The following is a 16,075-nucleotide window of genomic DNA, read 5'->3' on the forward strand; positions in this document are numbered from 1 at the left end:
AGCGGCGCCGCGCGGGGGGCGGCCAATGGCGCGGCCCGGCCGCCGCCGCCAGCCAATGGGGGCGCGGCGGCGGCGGCCCCATGGAAATGTGCCTGGTGGGGAGCCAATGGGGCGCGGCCGGGCCGCGGGCGGCGCTTTCTCCGCTGCCGGCGGCGGCCGCGCGTCCCTCGCGTGCCCCTCCGCCGTCCCCGCCGCGCGTGCCCCGCGTCCCTCTCCGCCGTCCCCGCCGCGCAGCATGGCCGGGCTGGGCGGCGGCCTCGCCGCCTTCGGGCGCTGCACGCACGCCGTGGTGCGGGCGCTGCCCGAGTCGCTGTGCCGGCAGGCGCTGCGCAGCACGGCGGGCCCCGAGGTGGATTTCGCCCGCGCGGAGAGGGAGCATCAGCTGTACGTGGGTGTGCTGCGGGGCAAGCTGGGGCTGCAGGTGCTGGAGCTGCCGGCCGACGAGAGCCTTCCCGACTGTGTCTTCGTGGAGGATGTGGCCGTGGTCTGCGAGGAGACGGCGCTGCTCACCCGCCCGGGCGCGCCCAGCCGCCGTAAGGAGGTGAGATGCGGTGCGGTGCGGAGCGGAGCGGAGCGGGGAGCGATGCCCCAGCAGGTGAGCTCGGGGCGGCCGCGCCGTCGGGCGTGTCCCCGGGCCCGCCCCAGCCCGCGGCGGAGCGGCGGGGACCGCGCTCGGAGCCGCAGCCCTGTTCGGCGGGAGCGGCCCCGGGCAGCGGCTCCAGCCCGGCGTCCTGCCGCCGGCAGCCGAGCCCGCCGTGCGGCGGAGCTCCGCTGTGCTGGGCTTACTGGAGAGCGGTGCTCTGCTCCTGGAGACCAGTGGATGGACAGTGTAAACTATGACTCATGCATTTTGGGGCGTGCGGGCTTTCGCTCCGTGTCAACTTCGGCAGCCCCGCAGGATGGGTCGCTGGCGGACTGTGCGGGTTTTTGTCCACGGTGCAGCCCTACTCTGTCCACAAACTCCATATTCAGTACGCGTTGAACCCGAGGTCAGCCCCAGGCAGTGCGTCACTGATGCCTGCGATAATTGTATCTAATGGCCTGTGCACAAGAACTGGTGTATGTTTTGGTGTACCTGGTGTCAGTCTTAATGCCCTTGACCCTGGTGTCCCCTTCCCTCTGCAACCATTGCAGGTCCCCTGCATGTATGGTGGACGCAGGCCGTCTCATTGGAGAGAGGTGTGGAGGATGCACACCCACAGGAGCCTTACTTTAGATCTTCTTAGTACTTTCTTAGTGTCCTCAGCCCATTCATAAACTAGTTCATCAGGCAGTGCATGCATTAAAGTGCCACCCAGTTATCTTCTCAATGAGCAGTGACAGTCTGCCTTCCTGTAAGCGTCTTTTAACTTAACCGTGCTTATGTCTCTTTCAGTTCCCATCTTTGGCTCCATAGTGCATTGTGAGTTCCAAAGGCATATGCTGTTGTGCCTGTGGGAGCAGCCACTAGCTCTAGTACAGCAGTAGCTCCCCTTGGCCATTGAGAGCAATGGCTGAGTTGCTCCACTTGGTTTTGATGTTTTTTACATGGTGCCTGTCTCTTATCAATTGCAAAGTTTTCCTAAATTCTCCCCAACGGTGTAACATCTGAGATACTGCATGCAACTTGTACCCATGCACTTCTTGTGCATAACCATGTGTTTACTCTTTGTAACACACCTGAATGCTCTTTAAGATGACAACACCAGAGTAAAGTGTTTACCATATGTTACTCTCAGAAGCAGCTGTTTCTTAGCCTGAAACAAAGCGAGTTTTCACTGGTCCTTCCCATGACACACTGGTATGTAGCTCTGTGGGTCCTGCTGCCATTTGTACCATTTCCGCTTCAGGAGGAGGGATTTATTTCTTTCTATGAGTGACTTTTCCAGGCTGTGTCATGAACAAGAGAGAGAAAGAGCTTTCAGGCATAATTTGAAAGTTATTAGTGTTCTTGAATGATGGAGCAATCCCTCCCTGGAGTTTTCTGTGAAGTAAAAACGAAAAAATAATTGAACAAGTATCATTTTAAAGCTATAACAATGCATGACACTGCAGTGTGATGCCTGTCTGAACATTTGACTTTTTTACAACAGTTCTTCCTCCTGGTAACATTGTTACAGCACTTTCTTGTGGAAAGGGGGAGCAGGTGCTCATTTCTGCAGGATGCAACGTGCCTGTTCCTGATCTCTTTCCTTTCCTTGGCATCATCCCCTTCCCAGCATGGTTACTGTCAGTTTTGTTTAGCTGGAGTGTCTGTGTTGAGTAGTTAGTGACCAGGATGTCATATTAAAAACAGTGAAATGGCAAACGCTTTAGAAAGCAGGAATGCACAGATGCCTGCCCAGACCTCTGTATGCCATGGCGGAGGGCTTGGCGTGTGCCTTGGACATCTTGGCAAACATCTATGGTAAGGTCACTTTCACAGAGCCCCCCAGAAAAAGCTGCATGAGAGGCTATCTCCTATTATACCCGAGACTTCTCTGCTCTTATTGCCTCCAACTTTGGTTCTGGAGGTACCAATCACAGGTGCTTAGGAAGTCCAGGCACTGAGGAATGTGGACACCCTGTGCTGAGGGAGCCCAGCACCTGCTCCTGACCCTCCTGCTAATCACAGTGTCCGTTAGCAGCCTCCCAAGATATTTTTTTGATGTTTATGTTCAGTCTCTAAATTCCCCATTGAAATAGTTGCTGGAGTCTGGTGGCAAGTGATATTGCTGCAGGGTCTGTCCTACCATCTGCCCCGTCAAATGCTTTTATCGGTGACAAAGTCCTGGAGGAGTTTGAGGCATCTTTATTGATCTGTGAGTGACCCCAAACTGGGGCAAGGGTGAGAAGTGATACCATTGAGGTCTAGGCTGTGCAAGAGGGTCCTTACCAGGCTGAAGAAAGGGGCTGACCCATGGAGACCTCATGGTTGAACAGGGACAAATCCAAAGTGCTGCCTCAGAAAAGGAAGGATCCTGCATCAGTTGGCTTGGAAAGCCTGTTATGAAAGTGAACCAAGGCTGTTGTAGTGCACTCTCACTTGTACTGGGTGACAGGAAAGAGGGTGGATGCAGTCTACGTAAGCACTAGTTTCTCAAACTGCAACCTCTTATTCTTCTTATGTAATGTAAGTGCAAACCCATGAATATTTTAGCAGTACAGTTGGCGTATGCTTGGCTTAACCCAGTAAAGCCCAACTCCTGATCATGCACTCCTGACCTAAGTCTCCCTATAAGGCAGGACTCAGCTGGACTTGTCTTTCTGGTCTCTTAACTATTAGATTTTTTTTTTTTATCCAGAGCAGGCAGGGGCAGAGGAAGAAGGAAAGGATGAGGCAAACAGGGTTGTAGGGCACCGTTTCTGCAAATAATTAATAGAGGGAAGGTTAGTGTCCAGGAAGTGTGCCAAAGAGGCATGTGATAGAGGCATCTGAAGGCGGATCAGACCAGTGAAAATTGAAGAGCACAGGGGGTTGCTGAGGTGCATCCTAAACACAACAGCCTGGTTGCATACACAGCTGGAGCAGTGCTGTTTCAGGTGTGTTGTGCCTTCTGATAAACTGTCTGCCAGATGCATGAACTGAGTAGTACTGTCTTCATCTCCTCTGTTTCATGCAACTGAAAACCTATAATGCAGTATTTAAAAAGGATACAGCTTTTTCTTTCACTGACTAGACTCCTTATTAAGAAGGCTTGTCACCAACTGTGGTAACACTATGCAGTAGACAAATTTCTGCAGTAGTTTGTAATAGCATTGATTGAGCTTTCAGGCTTTATAGATATTATTGCTTATTCCCCCCAGCAACATTGGATTCTTTACTGATTATCTGTCTGGAACAAAACAAAATAAAATCCAGGGTTATGTCTGTTCTTGCTCCAAGTTATTGTAAGGAGAAAAAAAGAATTGAATTAAATTTGGTCGTGTTCAGGCGGTGCTGGGAAAGAGCCCAGTATTTTTTTAGTAAAGTAGAAAAATTAGTCATGCATTTAATGATTTGTTTGCAAGTCAGACTTATTTCAAGGCATTATGTTTCTGTGTTATCAGCTTCTGAACTTACTTTAAAATTCATAGTTTCTGTGGAGTTTTGAATTTGGCAGAAAGGTAGAGGCTTTTGAGGTAAGCCAAAGGTAGATTGCAGATATGTCTAAGCTGGTGTTTTGCTTAGCTGTGTGCAGTCACCAGTGCACTTGATGCAGAAGTTGAGTAAGTCTAGTGGAAATGTTGTGATCACTGATCAGATTGCCAGTTCCAGCACCTTTTGTTCCAGCAGTATGTTCTCAATTGTTTATTCCTCTAGTATAAACTCTCAACGTCACCTTCGGCATAAGCAGGGTTAATTGCTGTGAAGAGCCCTCATCAGCACTTTGCTCTTGCTGCCTAAGTTGTCTTAATGCGCTTGGGATAGCACAAAACAACTTTTCCACCATTTCTGTGCTTATGCAGACAGATGGAAACTGAGAAGCTCAGCAAAATGCACCCACAGTGACCTGGCCTCTTCTCAGCTGTCAGACAGGGAATAGAGAATTAGTTGGTGCTGGGAAAACTACAGGAGCTGCTGCAGAAGAGCTCTGGGTATTTCCTTTCTTGGTTCAGAGGAAACTTCTACCCAAGACCTTTGCTATTCCCTACTCCCCCAAGACTCACTGGGAACACTTGTGACTGCATTCATGTGCCGTAGGATAGCTGGTCCTTAAGCAGTGAGGGACAGAATGAGCAGCAAAGGACTATGTTTGTCAAATCCCGTCCTCTCAACAAGAACTGGAGAAACCACCGAATTGTTTTTTCAACATCTCTGGGTATCTCTTCCCAAATCTTCTTGCTGTGTGGCAGGATTTTGTTCACAGTAGTGCTTCTGGAGAGCTTCCAACTTCTTTTGCTCCAGTAGTGCTGGGCTAGGTAACGTGCTCCTCAGTGCTGAGCACCCTTGGCTGCCACCCCCTCCCACCCTGTACAGCTTCTGCAGGGCTGCGTATGAACTATAGCTTGTGCCCTACACTGGCCTGTTGTCCTAGCTGCGGCTACTGCTTGTAGGGATAAGTCTCATACCAGGAGGTGGAGGTTTTTAAAGAAAACAGAAGGCAAAAGAGTTTACTAAGTTATTTATGTATTGTATACACTGAGGTAATACAGCATAGCTGCTGCCAAATTCAAGACGCTTTCTCCATTCTCTCTATAGGTATAGATGGTCCTGCAGGTTAATGGTGTCTTTTTCAAAGTAATAGAAAAGCTAGGCTCAGGAGAAAGAAATTTAAGGCTCTGCTGGCTTCTGAACTCAGGTTATGGGGGTTTTGTTTTACATCATATGCCAGTACAAGTGAGCCTGTATTTAGAATCATAGAATCCTTTAGATTTGGAAAGACCTTAAGATTATAAAGGATGACTGTTAAGCTGGCACTGCGGAGTCCACCACTGAACCATGTCCCTAAGTGCCCCATCTATGCATCCTTCAAATTCTATTCCACTACTTCAATCCTATTCCACTGCTTCCCTGGGCAACCCAAAGCTTGACAACCCTTTCAGTGAAGAAATTTTCCCTTACATCCAGTCTAAACCTCCCCTGGCTGAGGGCCTTCCCTCTTGTCCTCTTGCTTGTGATCTGGGAGATGAGACCAGTTCCCACTTCTCTACAACCCCCTTTCAAGTATTTGTAAAGTGATGAGGTCCCCTCTGACCCTCCTTTCCTTCAGGCTGAGCTCCCCCAGCTCCCTCAGCCACCCTCTTAGGACATATGCTCCAGACCCTTCCCCAACTCCACTGTCCTTCTCTGGGCTCGCTCCAGCCCCTCAATGTCTTTCTTGTCATGAGGGGTCCAGAACTGGACACAGCACTCGAGGTGTGACCTCACCAGTGCAGAGCACGGGGGGACAATCACTGCCCTGGACCCCCTGGCCACACCATTGCTGGTCCAGGCCAGGAGGCCATTGGCCACCTGGGCACAGCTGGCTCACATTCATGTTCAGCTGCTGTCAACCAGTGTCCCCAGGTCCTTCTCCACTGGGCAGCTCTTCAGCCACTCTGCCCCAAGACTGTTGTGCTGCCTGGGGTTGTTGTGACCCAAACACAGGATTCAGCACTTGGTATTGGTGAACCTCATAGAAGTGGCCTTGGCTCATTGATCCAGCCTGTCCAGATCCCTCTGGAGAGCCTTCCTACCCACAGGCAGTTCAGTAATGCCTCCCAAGGGACTCTATCAACCAGTCCCTTTAACAGGCCAATTTCTCCAATAATCAAAAACTATTTCATGGTTGCTGTGCCTAGAGTGGCCTTCAGCCACCAGATCCCTCACCAGTCCTTCTCTGTTCACAATCACCATATCCAGAGGGACCTAACACATCAGTGTTTGCTTTGCTGCCACATGGATCTGCATCCCCTGCTTCCACTGAGACACCAAATGGGAGGACGTCACTAACACACCATCCCTCAAATATTGGTGTGCTGCCCACAGGCTTGTCTCCAGTTAGCCTGGTTTTTATCTCTCTTTCTTTTCAAATCTAGTTCAAAGCTCTTTCAGTGAGCCCTGCTAACTCCTCTGCAAGGAGACAGACACAGACCTGCTGCTGTGTAAACCTACCCATTATCAAAACCCAAAAATTCTGCTGGTGACACCAGGCTCAGAGCCAGGTATTGATCTGCTGGTTCTCTCATTTCTTCACTCATTAGCCCCTGCAGTTACACAGCTAGAGGAGGATACTACTTGTGCTCCTGGTCCCTTAACCAGTTGTCCCAAGGCCCTGAGGTCTGTTGGTTGCCCTCAGACTTCTTGTTGGGACTTCATTGCTGCACACCTGAAAAATCAATAATGGATAATAATCTGAGGGCTGTATCGGGAGAAAGCTTTCTCTTCCATCTTTAACCAGGGCCCCAGGAGTCAGCAGCCTTCCCTAACAAGTGGGTCTGGTCTGCATGGGGGGTCTTCTGTTCCCTTTAGAAGGGAGCGTGCTGTGTCATGTCAGTGACCTGTCTTTTTTTTCTTTATGGAGGCAGTTTTGATGACTGAACCTCAGCGACACTTCCAAGCTGGATGAACCAAGCAGAGGAGTTCCTGTAGCTGGGCAGCCCTCCCACAGGGATGCTCAGTGCTGGGGGAAGAGTGGGGCACTCCCTGCAGCCCAGCTCAGGGTCACAATGTGCTCCCACTGAGCTCTGGGCAGCTCTGTCAGTCATGTGGGTGCAGAGCTTAGTGAGGCTCTGGCTTTCTGCTGGGGGGATACCATTGCTCCCTGGTTGAGCTGGCACTGTCAGGAATCTGTCTCCTTTCCATGGAGGATTAGCGCTGGCTGGTCACTAGAAAAGCAAGAGATTAAACGTTTTATTACCATTTAAAATCATTCATGGTTATTTAAACTGTCACACAAATTGTGGTGGTCTTTGACTGACCACTTTTGCACATCCGTATTGTGCTTTACCCTTGATGACCCAGACCACCTTAGTGTTCCACCTAGAAACCTTAGAGTGGAAAGCACAGAGGTTACCACAATGTAATTGCTTAGTACTTAAAACAGCAGGTAAGTAAACATGGCAAACACTTTACATGAAGGCTGACAAAAATTAGAGATTGCACTAGGCACCTTTCCACCTTCTTGTTAGACTGGGTTTTTTAATACCTTTCTTATTCTATACTGAGCCATATATACATGATCCTTTACCCTGTAGTTTTCATCCTGTTCTCTGCCTAACCTCAAAATTGTAGTGAAAGCGTGCAAGATACTGTCAGCATTTTATTTTCTGTCATACTGAAAACAAGTTGAGAAGTACCAGCCAGACTTTGGAGGAGATGTATACCTGAGTTTTAATGTGGGATTTGGTTGTTCTTTGGGCCTGTAATTGGTAAACCCAAATGTAATGGTCTTCTACAAAGTTAGAGTCACTTGGAGACTTTCTCCAGGATGATGGGTGATGCCCATCATGGGTTACAGAAGGCAATGAAGTAATTCACATCAGAATCTGCTTCAGCGTTTTCTTTTATCATATCAATAGCTTTAATTTTCAGTGTTTTCTGTATTAGTATATAAATTAACTGAAAAGCATGCAGTAGAGGAGAAAAGTTTCTTAAACAGTACTGAGAAGTTTAGAAAACCCCCAATTATTTAGGCAACATCAGGTAGACCTTTATCAGGAGCCAGTGCAATTATCAGTATACATAAGAATGGGTGTTCTAGCCTCCTAAAGCAGACTATTTCAAAAATCATCTCCCTCACAGTTTAAGTGATGCCTTTTGGTTTGGGCAGGTGGTTCTTTGGTCTTAAGTTCATTGCTGTTGTACCTCTGACCCTACATTAATAAGGCTAACACTTTGGGTGAACGAGCTATGCCAAGAACTGTATTTTTTCATTTTCAGTTTTGATCCCCAATTTAATGAAAATGTTAGGAAGTAGCTTCTGTCAGATCAATATAAGTGGACTGTATTCATTATAATTGGTTTCTATCTATAGAACTGTAAAACAATCTTTAAGGACAGTCTAGGAGCAGCTTGGGTTTCATGCTTTTCTAGTAGAAGCCATATTTAGACTTTGTAATTGAATTGTGATGTCAGGATTGTCAGAAATATCCCAGTTGCTGACCAGAAAATTAAAAAAAGTCAGAACCCAAATTAAATGCCTGGTTTTTAATCTCTTGTGGACACTTGATTATTATTGTGCAAGCTCTATATCAGCTTCTGTACTTTGTCAATCACTGTTCCTTCAGCTGTGATAAATAGCCCTTGGTGAGCTTATGGTTCAGTGCAAATGCCAAGTGGTTAAAGGTTCCAAGTAACCATAAGCATTTCCACCAAGTAAAAAGGTCCTTTGCCGCTGCTCTGACCTATACCGATGGCTTGGAGGAACCCTGTTTGGGGTGTTTTTTTGTTGCTGCCTTACTTAAAAGTATTGCAAAAACTAGTTTACAACTAGTAAACTAGTCACTTCTGGAATTTTGGTTTTAAGATTCAAAGGTGGGTTCATAACATCCCCAGGACAGTCTGCCTGATGGGTTGTGGACTTAAACTTGTCTCCCACCATCCCTCTTGGTGAGGTGAGTGGGGCATGCAGCTCTTCAGCAAGCCTGGCTGATCTTAGCACTGATATTTTTTATTACAATAAACACATGCAGACTTTAATTTCTACCACTATTACTGGTTGTTTTGAAGTGATTCTGGAGCAGGAACTCTGCCTCTGCTGCAGGCTCAGCATGACTCTGCTGAAGATGCTGTGGGAAGTGACTGTGTAGCAAGTTTTAGCTTGCAATATTCCATTCATGCTGAATATTTGGTGACCTTAGCAGCTCAGTCTGGGAAAGCAGCATCTATACTTGTGTTGATCAGTTTTCAGAGGATTTCTTGTCTCTGTCAAAAGACTCCTGGTAAATAGTGCTGGATCAAAAATGTAGACCTGATCATTAAATGTTGACCTGAAACAAAAGTTGTGTATACAAAAGAGTCTTCATTAATCATAGGTTTCACCAGTACGCACATACATCTCTGTAGAAGTCATTGTTTATGGCGGGCTTGCCAACCAGAAGTTGTGACTACAGAAAATATGTTCCTAAAGGAAGAAATTACCATCAGTGATTACTGATCATTCATCCCTTTGAAAAATAAACCATTCTGCTTTCTTTGGTATTTTTTATAGAAGCACATCCCTAATCAAGTTTGTGGTGTAAGAGAGCTTCACTCTTGGTGTCAGATCTGGTGAGTCACAGTGGTAGGGTGAATATAAATGATGTTCACACAGCATCAGGTGACAATATCTTTTATTGCTGCCCCTTTTATAGCAGTATTAGGAGTTCATCTTCCAAAAAACAAAAAACAAAAACAAAAAAGTGAAATGTTTTATGGCTGGGATGTACCTGAGTCAGGTCTTGCATTCATCCAAGGCCAGTGATCACCTACACCACTCTAATATGCCATTTTTCTGTCACTTGGAGTTAGTATTAAAATGCTGCAAGTAGATAAAAATCAGCTCGTTCAAGACTTGCAGAACTCATTTTCATGTCAATAGAGATTCAGTATTTGGCATCATCTTTAAAAAACGATTGTGATAATTTGTTTCTGGAGGGTTCATTATGTATGTTAATAGTAAAGGATCTGGCTATCCACGCCTGTCTCCGGATGCCGACTGAAGTTCTCTGGCAAGATGAAATCATCTATCTCAGCTCAGTCCCAGCTGGCCACTGAAGCAAACCAAAACAAAACTGCTACATAATTGGACACCGTTGACAGTGTTGTGATTGATTTTGCATTTCTCTTTGCTTTTTTCTGGGCCTTTTAATGTAAGAGCTGTCAGGAAGCTGAATCTTGTATCTCAGAAAGGGTGTTCTTGCAGGATAAGAATCCTGCTTGTGCAAATGTCTCTGCATTTCAGTGTGGTTGATGTCCTTTGAGCTGCAGGCCAGCAGCCATGGAGATGGTCATCTCCATGCAAGCCCAGGCTAGAAAGACAAGTGTTTTAGAGATAGAGCTGGTTTTTGGCCTCCTCTCCAGAAATAGCAAGCTATGTTTTTAAAAATAATTTAAATGTTTAGTGATGAACTGCAGACCATGCCTCTGTGTAGAAGTAGAGACATTTAGCAGCCCTACAGAACTTAATTTTGCAAACAGTAAAAGCACTTTGGAGCATTTCACCTACCCAGTTACTGAGTGTGCCTGTCATCACTGTGCTTAAAATAGTAAAAGTGATGAATCTCATGTTCTTCCAACATTTTACAGAGGAGAGGTGGCATGCCTATTGCTAGTCACTAGGTGTTCACTGAAGTTTAATACACTAACTCATGTCTTTGAACCTGTTAAAAGCCTCTGATGGAAATACTTGTGCCTGTGCTAGCAAATGAGCAGTGCTCTTGAGAGGCAAACACGAACTGAAAGAAACAACGGATAGAGATGGAGGATGAAACGAATGGAATCATAGAAAGGTCTGATTGAGGTCTTCTGCAAAGTTTGCCACATTTGTTTTGTTTTGTTTTGTTTTTTTGCAAGGTGGTTTTGTGTGACTCCTGTAGCCACATGTATTCAGAAACTTTTAACTTTGGTGCTTTCTTGGAGGAGAGTGTGTTAGACAAGAAGGCGGCACAGGGTTGTCATAACCCTTTTCCACATTCCTTCTGGCTGCAGCAGCTTGAAGTGTGTGCAGAGAAAGGTGGTTTTGGTCTAGGTTTCTAAAAGAAATCAGATAGACACTACTCTGGTGTTTGCCTTACTGATAACTGTCCAATAATTCTTGATCCTTTTGATCTGAACTGGTTGCAAGGGAAGAGGAAACTGAAAGGTAGCCCCACCACCACCAATGCAGGAAAAGTCAAGGCAGAAGTCAGTGTAGGAGAGACACACTGTCAAAGAAAGGGATGGGGAGTGACCTTACTGTATACATGGGGGAGAGCCCTTGTCAGCACTTCATGCATCATATGGGATGCCACATCTTCACTGATGCTGGCAAGTCCAACTGTGACAATCTAATCCTATGAAATGGAGCTTCTGCACTGCCATACAGAAATCTCTTATTCTTGTAATCTCTTATTTTTGTGACCCTTAAAGCAAATGTTTCTATTAAACTTCATCTTATTCTGGACTGTGGTCTTATTGTCACACAATAAACCAAGCAACCTGCCTTGACAACAGAGCTTAGGACAGTCCCTTCTAGATGAGCTCTGTAAACCTCCAGTATTGCTGAAAGGCCATTTTCTTGTCTTGGCTCAAACCGATGATTCATCTGGACCTGAAATGCTGTGTGAGGTTCTGGTTACACATTTTGGAAATGTAGAATAAGCAGAAAAGGTGTGTGGATGGATGAGATGACCTTGCTGCAGTGTAGGACTGTCCCTGGATGAAACACTACTAATTAGATAAATGCCTTCAGCTCAAAGTTGTTTTAGGTAGGGTAGGGGAGAAATAGGAGAGTTTTACAATGGTACAGAGCAAATGAACTGGGACTGACAGTATGAAAATGACATCCAGAGAAATACCCAGGCAGCAAATTCCAGCAGAAGGAAGTACTTTGTCATGCAGTGCACAACTGAACTGTCAGAGTCATTGCCAGGATGCTGCAGGGTTAGGGGGGGTGGGGGCAAAAGTACAGCTGGATGTCAACTGTGAAAGAGATCCATCAATAGCTGTTTTAACTCTTTGATTCAGATGCAATAACTGACTTTGGAAATATGTGCACTGCCTCTTACAATAAGCTGGGGAAAATATACTGGAGACAGCGGCACTCTGTACTTGTGCTCTTTGTTATTCTTTCCTTACGCTGCCAGTACCGACCGCTGTTGGAGGCAGACTGCCGGGATATACAGGATTCTGTGACCCACTTAAGCTGTTCATGTATTATGAATAAGCTGTAATACTGATAGCTGTTTAGCAGACTCATAATGAGTCACTTGCTGTGATCCTGAAGGTCACGAGTTATTCCAAGCACTAGCTGTTTGGGAGGCCGATGCCCTGTCTTAACCTTGCACAGATCTTGCTAGTGTTTTCCTCCCACCTGGCGAGGGAAGACTTGTGTTCAGGCTTAATCAGGGTGTCCAGTGGCATAAGATCGGCCATCACTAGCACCAGCATTGGGTGGTTTGAGGTCAGATGTTGATTTATTTTTTCTTCCCTGTGTCTGGATATCCATCCTAGAACAGATAGTAGGAAATGGAACGATTCCACCATGAAGACAGTCAGAGATATTTTATGTCAACAGTATAAAAGAATTCTGCAGCCTCCCCCAGCCCTTAGCAAGTCAGATTAACCCAAAGAAACAGTGCACACTTTGTAAAGCAGATATTTCTCGTTGGGAAATGTCGTTTCTAGCTTTTCCACATCAGCTGTGAAAAGATACTGCCATCCAAGCTTTGCAAAATGATTCTTAGAAAGGCCTAGCAGTGAATGCTTGGCAAATAGAGGTTTAATATATTGAGAGTCAGGCTTAAAGGCTTAATGTTATGGAAGAGAGTGTCCTAGAAGAGCCTTTGCAGAAAGCTGCCAGGGGAGAACAGTCTCCTGTGGGCTTTGGGGTCTGTTTTGTTGTGGGACAGCTGATGGCAGCTGATAATCTGCCAATTTGTGCTGTGCTAATGATCGACAGGTTTTTCCTGGATAGCATGTTATAGATTAAATGAGCCTGAAAACACCAGCATTGGTAATAGGAAATAGGTATTCGTTTTCTGAGTGCAAGGAGCCATTTGAAAAAGGTGCCACTCTTTTCTGACCTTGTGCTCTGGCTTCATGGGTAACCCAATCATGGAAAATTTTAGACTAGAACCACCGATCTTTTTATACCTGCGAGCGGCGGTAGTTTCTGGGTGGGTTTGATGAATGGCAGGCTGCCAGGAGTGGCATCCATCTTGTATCTGAGATAACGCTATGGGCAGCCTGAAAGCCGTTTCTGACAGGAGAGCCTTGTGCAGGGCTGACTGGAGAGGTTTTGCAGGAGCAGGACTAGAGCTGGCCCGTGTGGCCAGGGTTGGATGGTGAGCATTTTTCCAAATGTTTCCGTAGTCTTCACAGATATCAGCCCATCAGGTCGAAGCCTGGTGTAGACCAGTGACATCAGTGATGCCCTGATCAAACTGGGGTCATGGGAGCCTTGGTCCTGTGGGTGTTACAGGGCAGGGAAGATGGGCTCTTGTGTTGCACCTCTGCTTTGGTGCCTGTCACTTGGCTGCAGTAACCCGCCCAATAGTTGGTTTTTTTGCCTGACCCAGTAGCTGGAGCTGTGGCTCCCCTGCAGCCCATGGCTGTGGCTCTGTGTCCTGACCATTCAGGTTGACTGGGGAGTAGCAAAAGTAAATGCAGGGGAAGGCGAAACAAAGGAAGGTGTCTGCTATCTAGGCTCTGAACTACGGCAGCAGTGTTTGTGGTACTGATGGGAAAATACTCCCATGACTGTCCCCCCTCTAGCTGCAAGCATGTCCTGTCTCTCCTGAGGCTTACTGTTTCACGTCCTGACTTTGATATTTCCTGGGCATGACTTTATCGTTCTCATTTCTCCATCCTTAGGGGAACTTTGGCACAGATGTCAGCAACCACCAGAAACCACCAAAAGCTTTTGCGCAGTAAAAATGTGCTCTGTCCACGCTTCATCCTAAGGACTAAAGGCACTGCTTATAATTCTGTGCCAGGCTTCTCTGAATTTAACCTAGTTTCCCCTTTTTTTAGTTTGCTTACCCTTGATACAAGTTTGCTGTACACAAACCAGAAGCCTAATGGGAGCTTCTAAAGGTCTGCCAGTCCTCCAACATGCAGCAGTCGTCCTAAAATTTCTTAAGAGACGGGTTTGTGTTTTTCTGAATGGAATGTAAACCAAGGGCTGCTAATAATACAGTGTGTAAGATCTTATTCGGATTTATATAAACCCTGTAACTGTGTCTAAAAATAGTGTATTGTTTTGCGTTCTTGAAAGCAGTTTCACCACACACCTACATATGCCAAAATGCTATGCTGGTCACAAACTGGACTTCATGGGAGCTGTATGAAAAGTACTGAAAAGCCATTCAATTTTTCAATCCTACAAAGTACACATGGATAGTCATGTTAAATGTGATAACACTTGGAATGAATAAAAAGAGGCAATTGGTGTATATTCTGTATGTTATGTTAGGTTTCAAGAGAAGGGACTTTTTCTTTTAACTGTGAGGCTTGTGCTTATGACGCAAGTGTGTAAGTAGATGGGGCTTAATCCTGTAAGGTGACAGTGCTTAATGTAGGGCTTGTAATCAGTCTTACTAGTTTAAAGCACTTAAACTCCTTCCTCCCTTGTGTCTGCTTCTCTAAGCTGGTCTCATGGTCATGTTTTTCACTAGTGGAAAGTCTGAGGTAATGTAATGTTTGAGATGTGGCTGTAGCTTTAAAGTGTTTCTTAGCCTTAAATATTGACTAGGTGATTTTGGGCTGTAGTGTGGTGCCTGTGAAAGTGTGTGGTTAATAGCACAATAGAACTCACATCCATAGTAATCTTAAATAGAGCATGTAGCAGTATGAAATATATCCTGCAATTAGTTTTAAGAACAAGCTAATTCCACTTGGATTGTGGATCTTTAAAGAACGCATAATCTTTGCCCTTGCTTTTTGCATTTTCTCCAGGGCTGGGAAAGCTGTCACTTCATTGTTGATTCATAAAGCATCTGACATGTCTCCTGTATGCATTGACTGCTCTAGTAATGAGATTTTCTGTAGGTTTGCCCTTTCATACCTGGCAGAAAATGGGTGCACTCATTTAGCTTTTTGGAAAGGTACTCCAGAGTAGATGAGGAGGAGGCTGCTGTCAAAATCAGCTTTCCTTGTCTTGCATACCCTATCTGGTGCAAGGCAGTAACAGACACAGGCATAAGGGATAACTCCTGTCGATGAGATCATCAACACAATGGTTTTAAAGTGTTTTAACATGCCTGAATAAGTGTCCTCTGACCCATGGCCAGAGCCCTGAATGTCAAGTACAGGCTCAGCACCTCTGAAAGTTCAGGCTTTTTCCTCCTGAGCCCTGTGCAGGATTTAGGAGCCCAAACTAGCTATAAAATCTCATATTGGGAAGTCTGAGGCTCTCCTAGGAATGTGAGCTTCCTATAGGCTAGGAGTGGCATTTTCATACTTTACAAAAAGTGCTCTTGCCCCCACTTGCCCTGCTCTTGCAACTGTAAGAAAGCTAAGCACAGGGCAGAGGAGCATGCAATCACATGCTGGAGGTTGGAAAGGTGTTTGAAAGTATCTTGACTGCTGCTTGTATCAGCAATGTTTGTAGAAAGCTGCATTTTCAGTGAAAAAGTAGAAGAATGTCTGAGGGTCACCCGTCTTGAAAGGTGCCAGGACCTTCCACAGTTTCCATTGTGATCTTTACTTTATGCCAGCGGCATGGGCACACCTCCAAACTTCATCTACTACAGCGTGAGACCAGGGATGAGAAGGTTTGTTTGAGTGCATCTGTATGTGACCCAAATTCTGAGTTTTCAGCAAGGCTTTTTCCCAAGCGGATCTGTCAGTGGGAATTTTATTGGTCCAGCAGTGATACCTTGAAAAATGCTCTCTGAAGTACAGGTGTGAGCTGTAGCAGTCTGCAAGTGTCTGAAGTATTTAGTGTGAGACATGAGTCACACTGAGGAATGGCCTTGTCCAGCTGTAGTGCAGGCTTGCATGGTAATTCAGTAGAAGAGACCAGAAAATATG

General features: G+C 46.0%; 1 protein-coding gene across 1 annotated transcript in view; it reads left to right on the forward strand.

The window, feature by feature from the left end:
• Positions 1–227: 227 nt before the first annotated feature.
• DDAH1 (dimethylarginine dimethylaminohydrolase 1) overlaps positions 228–16,075 on the forward strand; it is a 56,901-nt gene continuing 41,053 nt past the window's right edge. The window contains exon 1 of the mRNA XM_066192535.1: positions 228–541. Within this exon, the coding sequence (XP_066048632.1) occupies positions 236–541 (306 nt within the window). The 5' untranslated portion in view covers positions 228–235. The remainder of the gene's footprint in view (positions 542–16,075) is intronic.

The sequence above is a fragment of the Chamaea fasciata genome, unplaced genomic scaffold, assembly GCF_029207755.1.
Source record: "Chamaea fasciata isolate MVZ Bird 193981 ecotype frontalis unplaced genomic scaffold, bChaFas1.0.hap1 SCAF_10, whole genome shotgun sequence".
Lineage (NCBI taxonomy): Eukaryota > Metazoa > Chordata > Aves > Passeriformes > Sylviidae > Chamaea > Chamaea fasciata.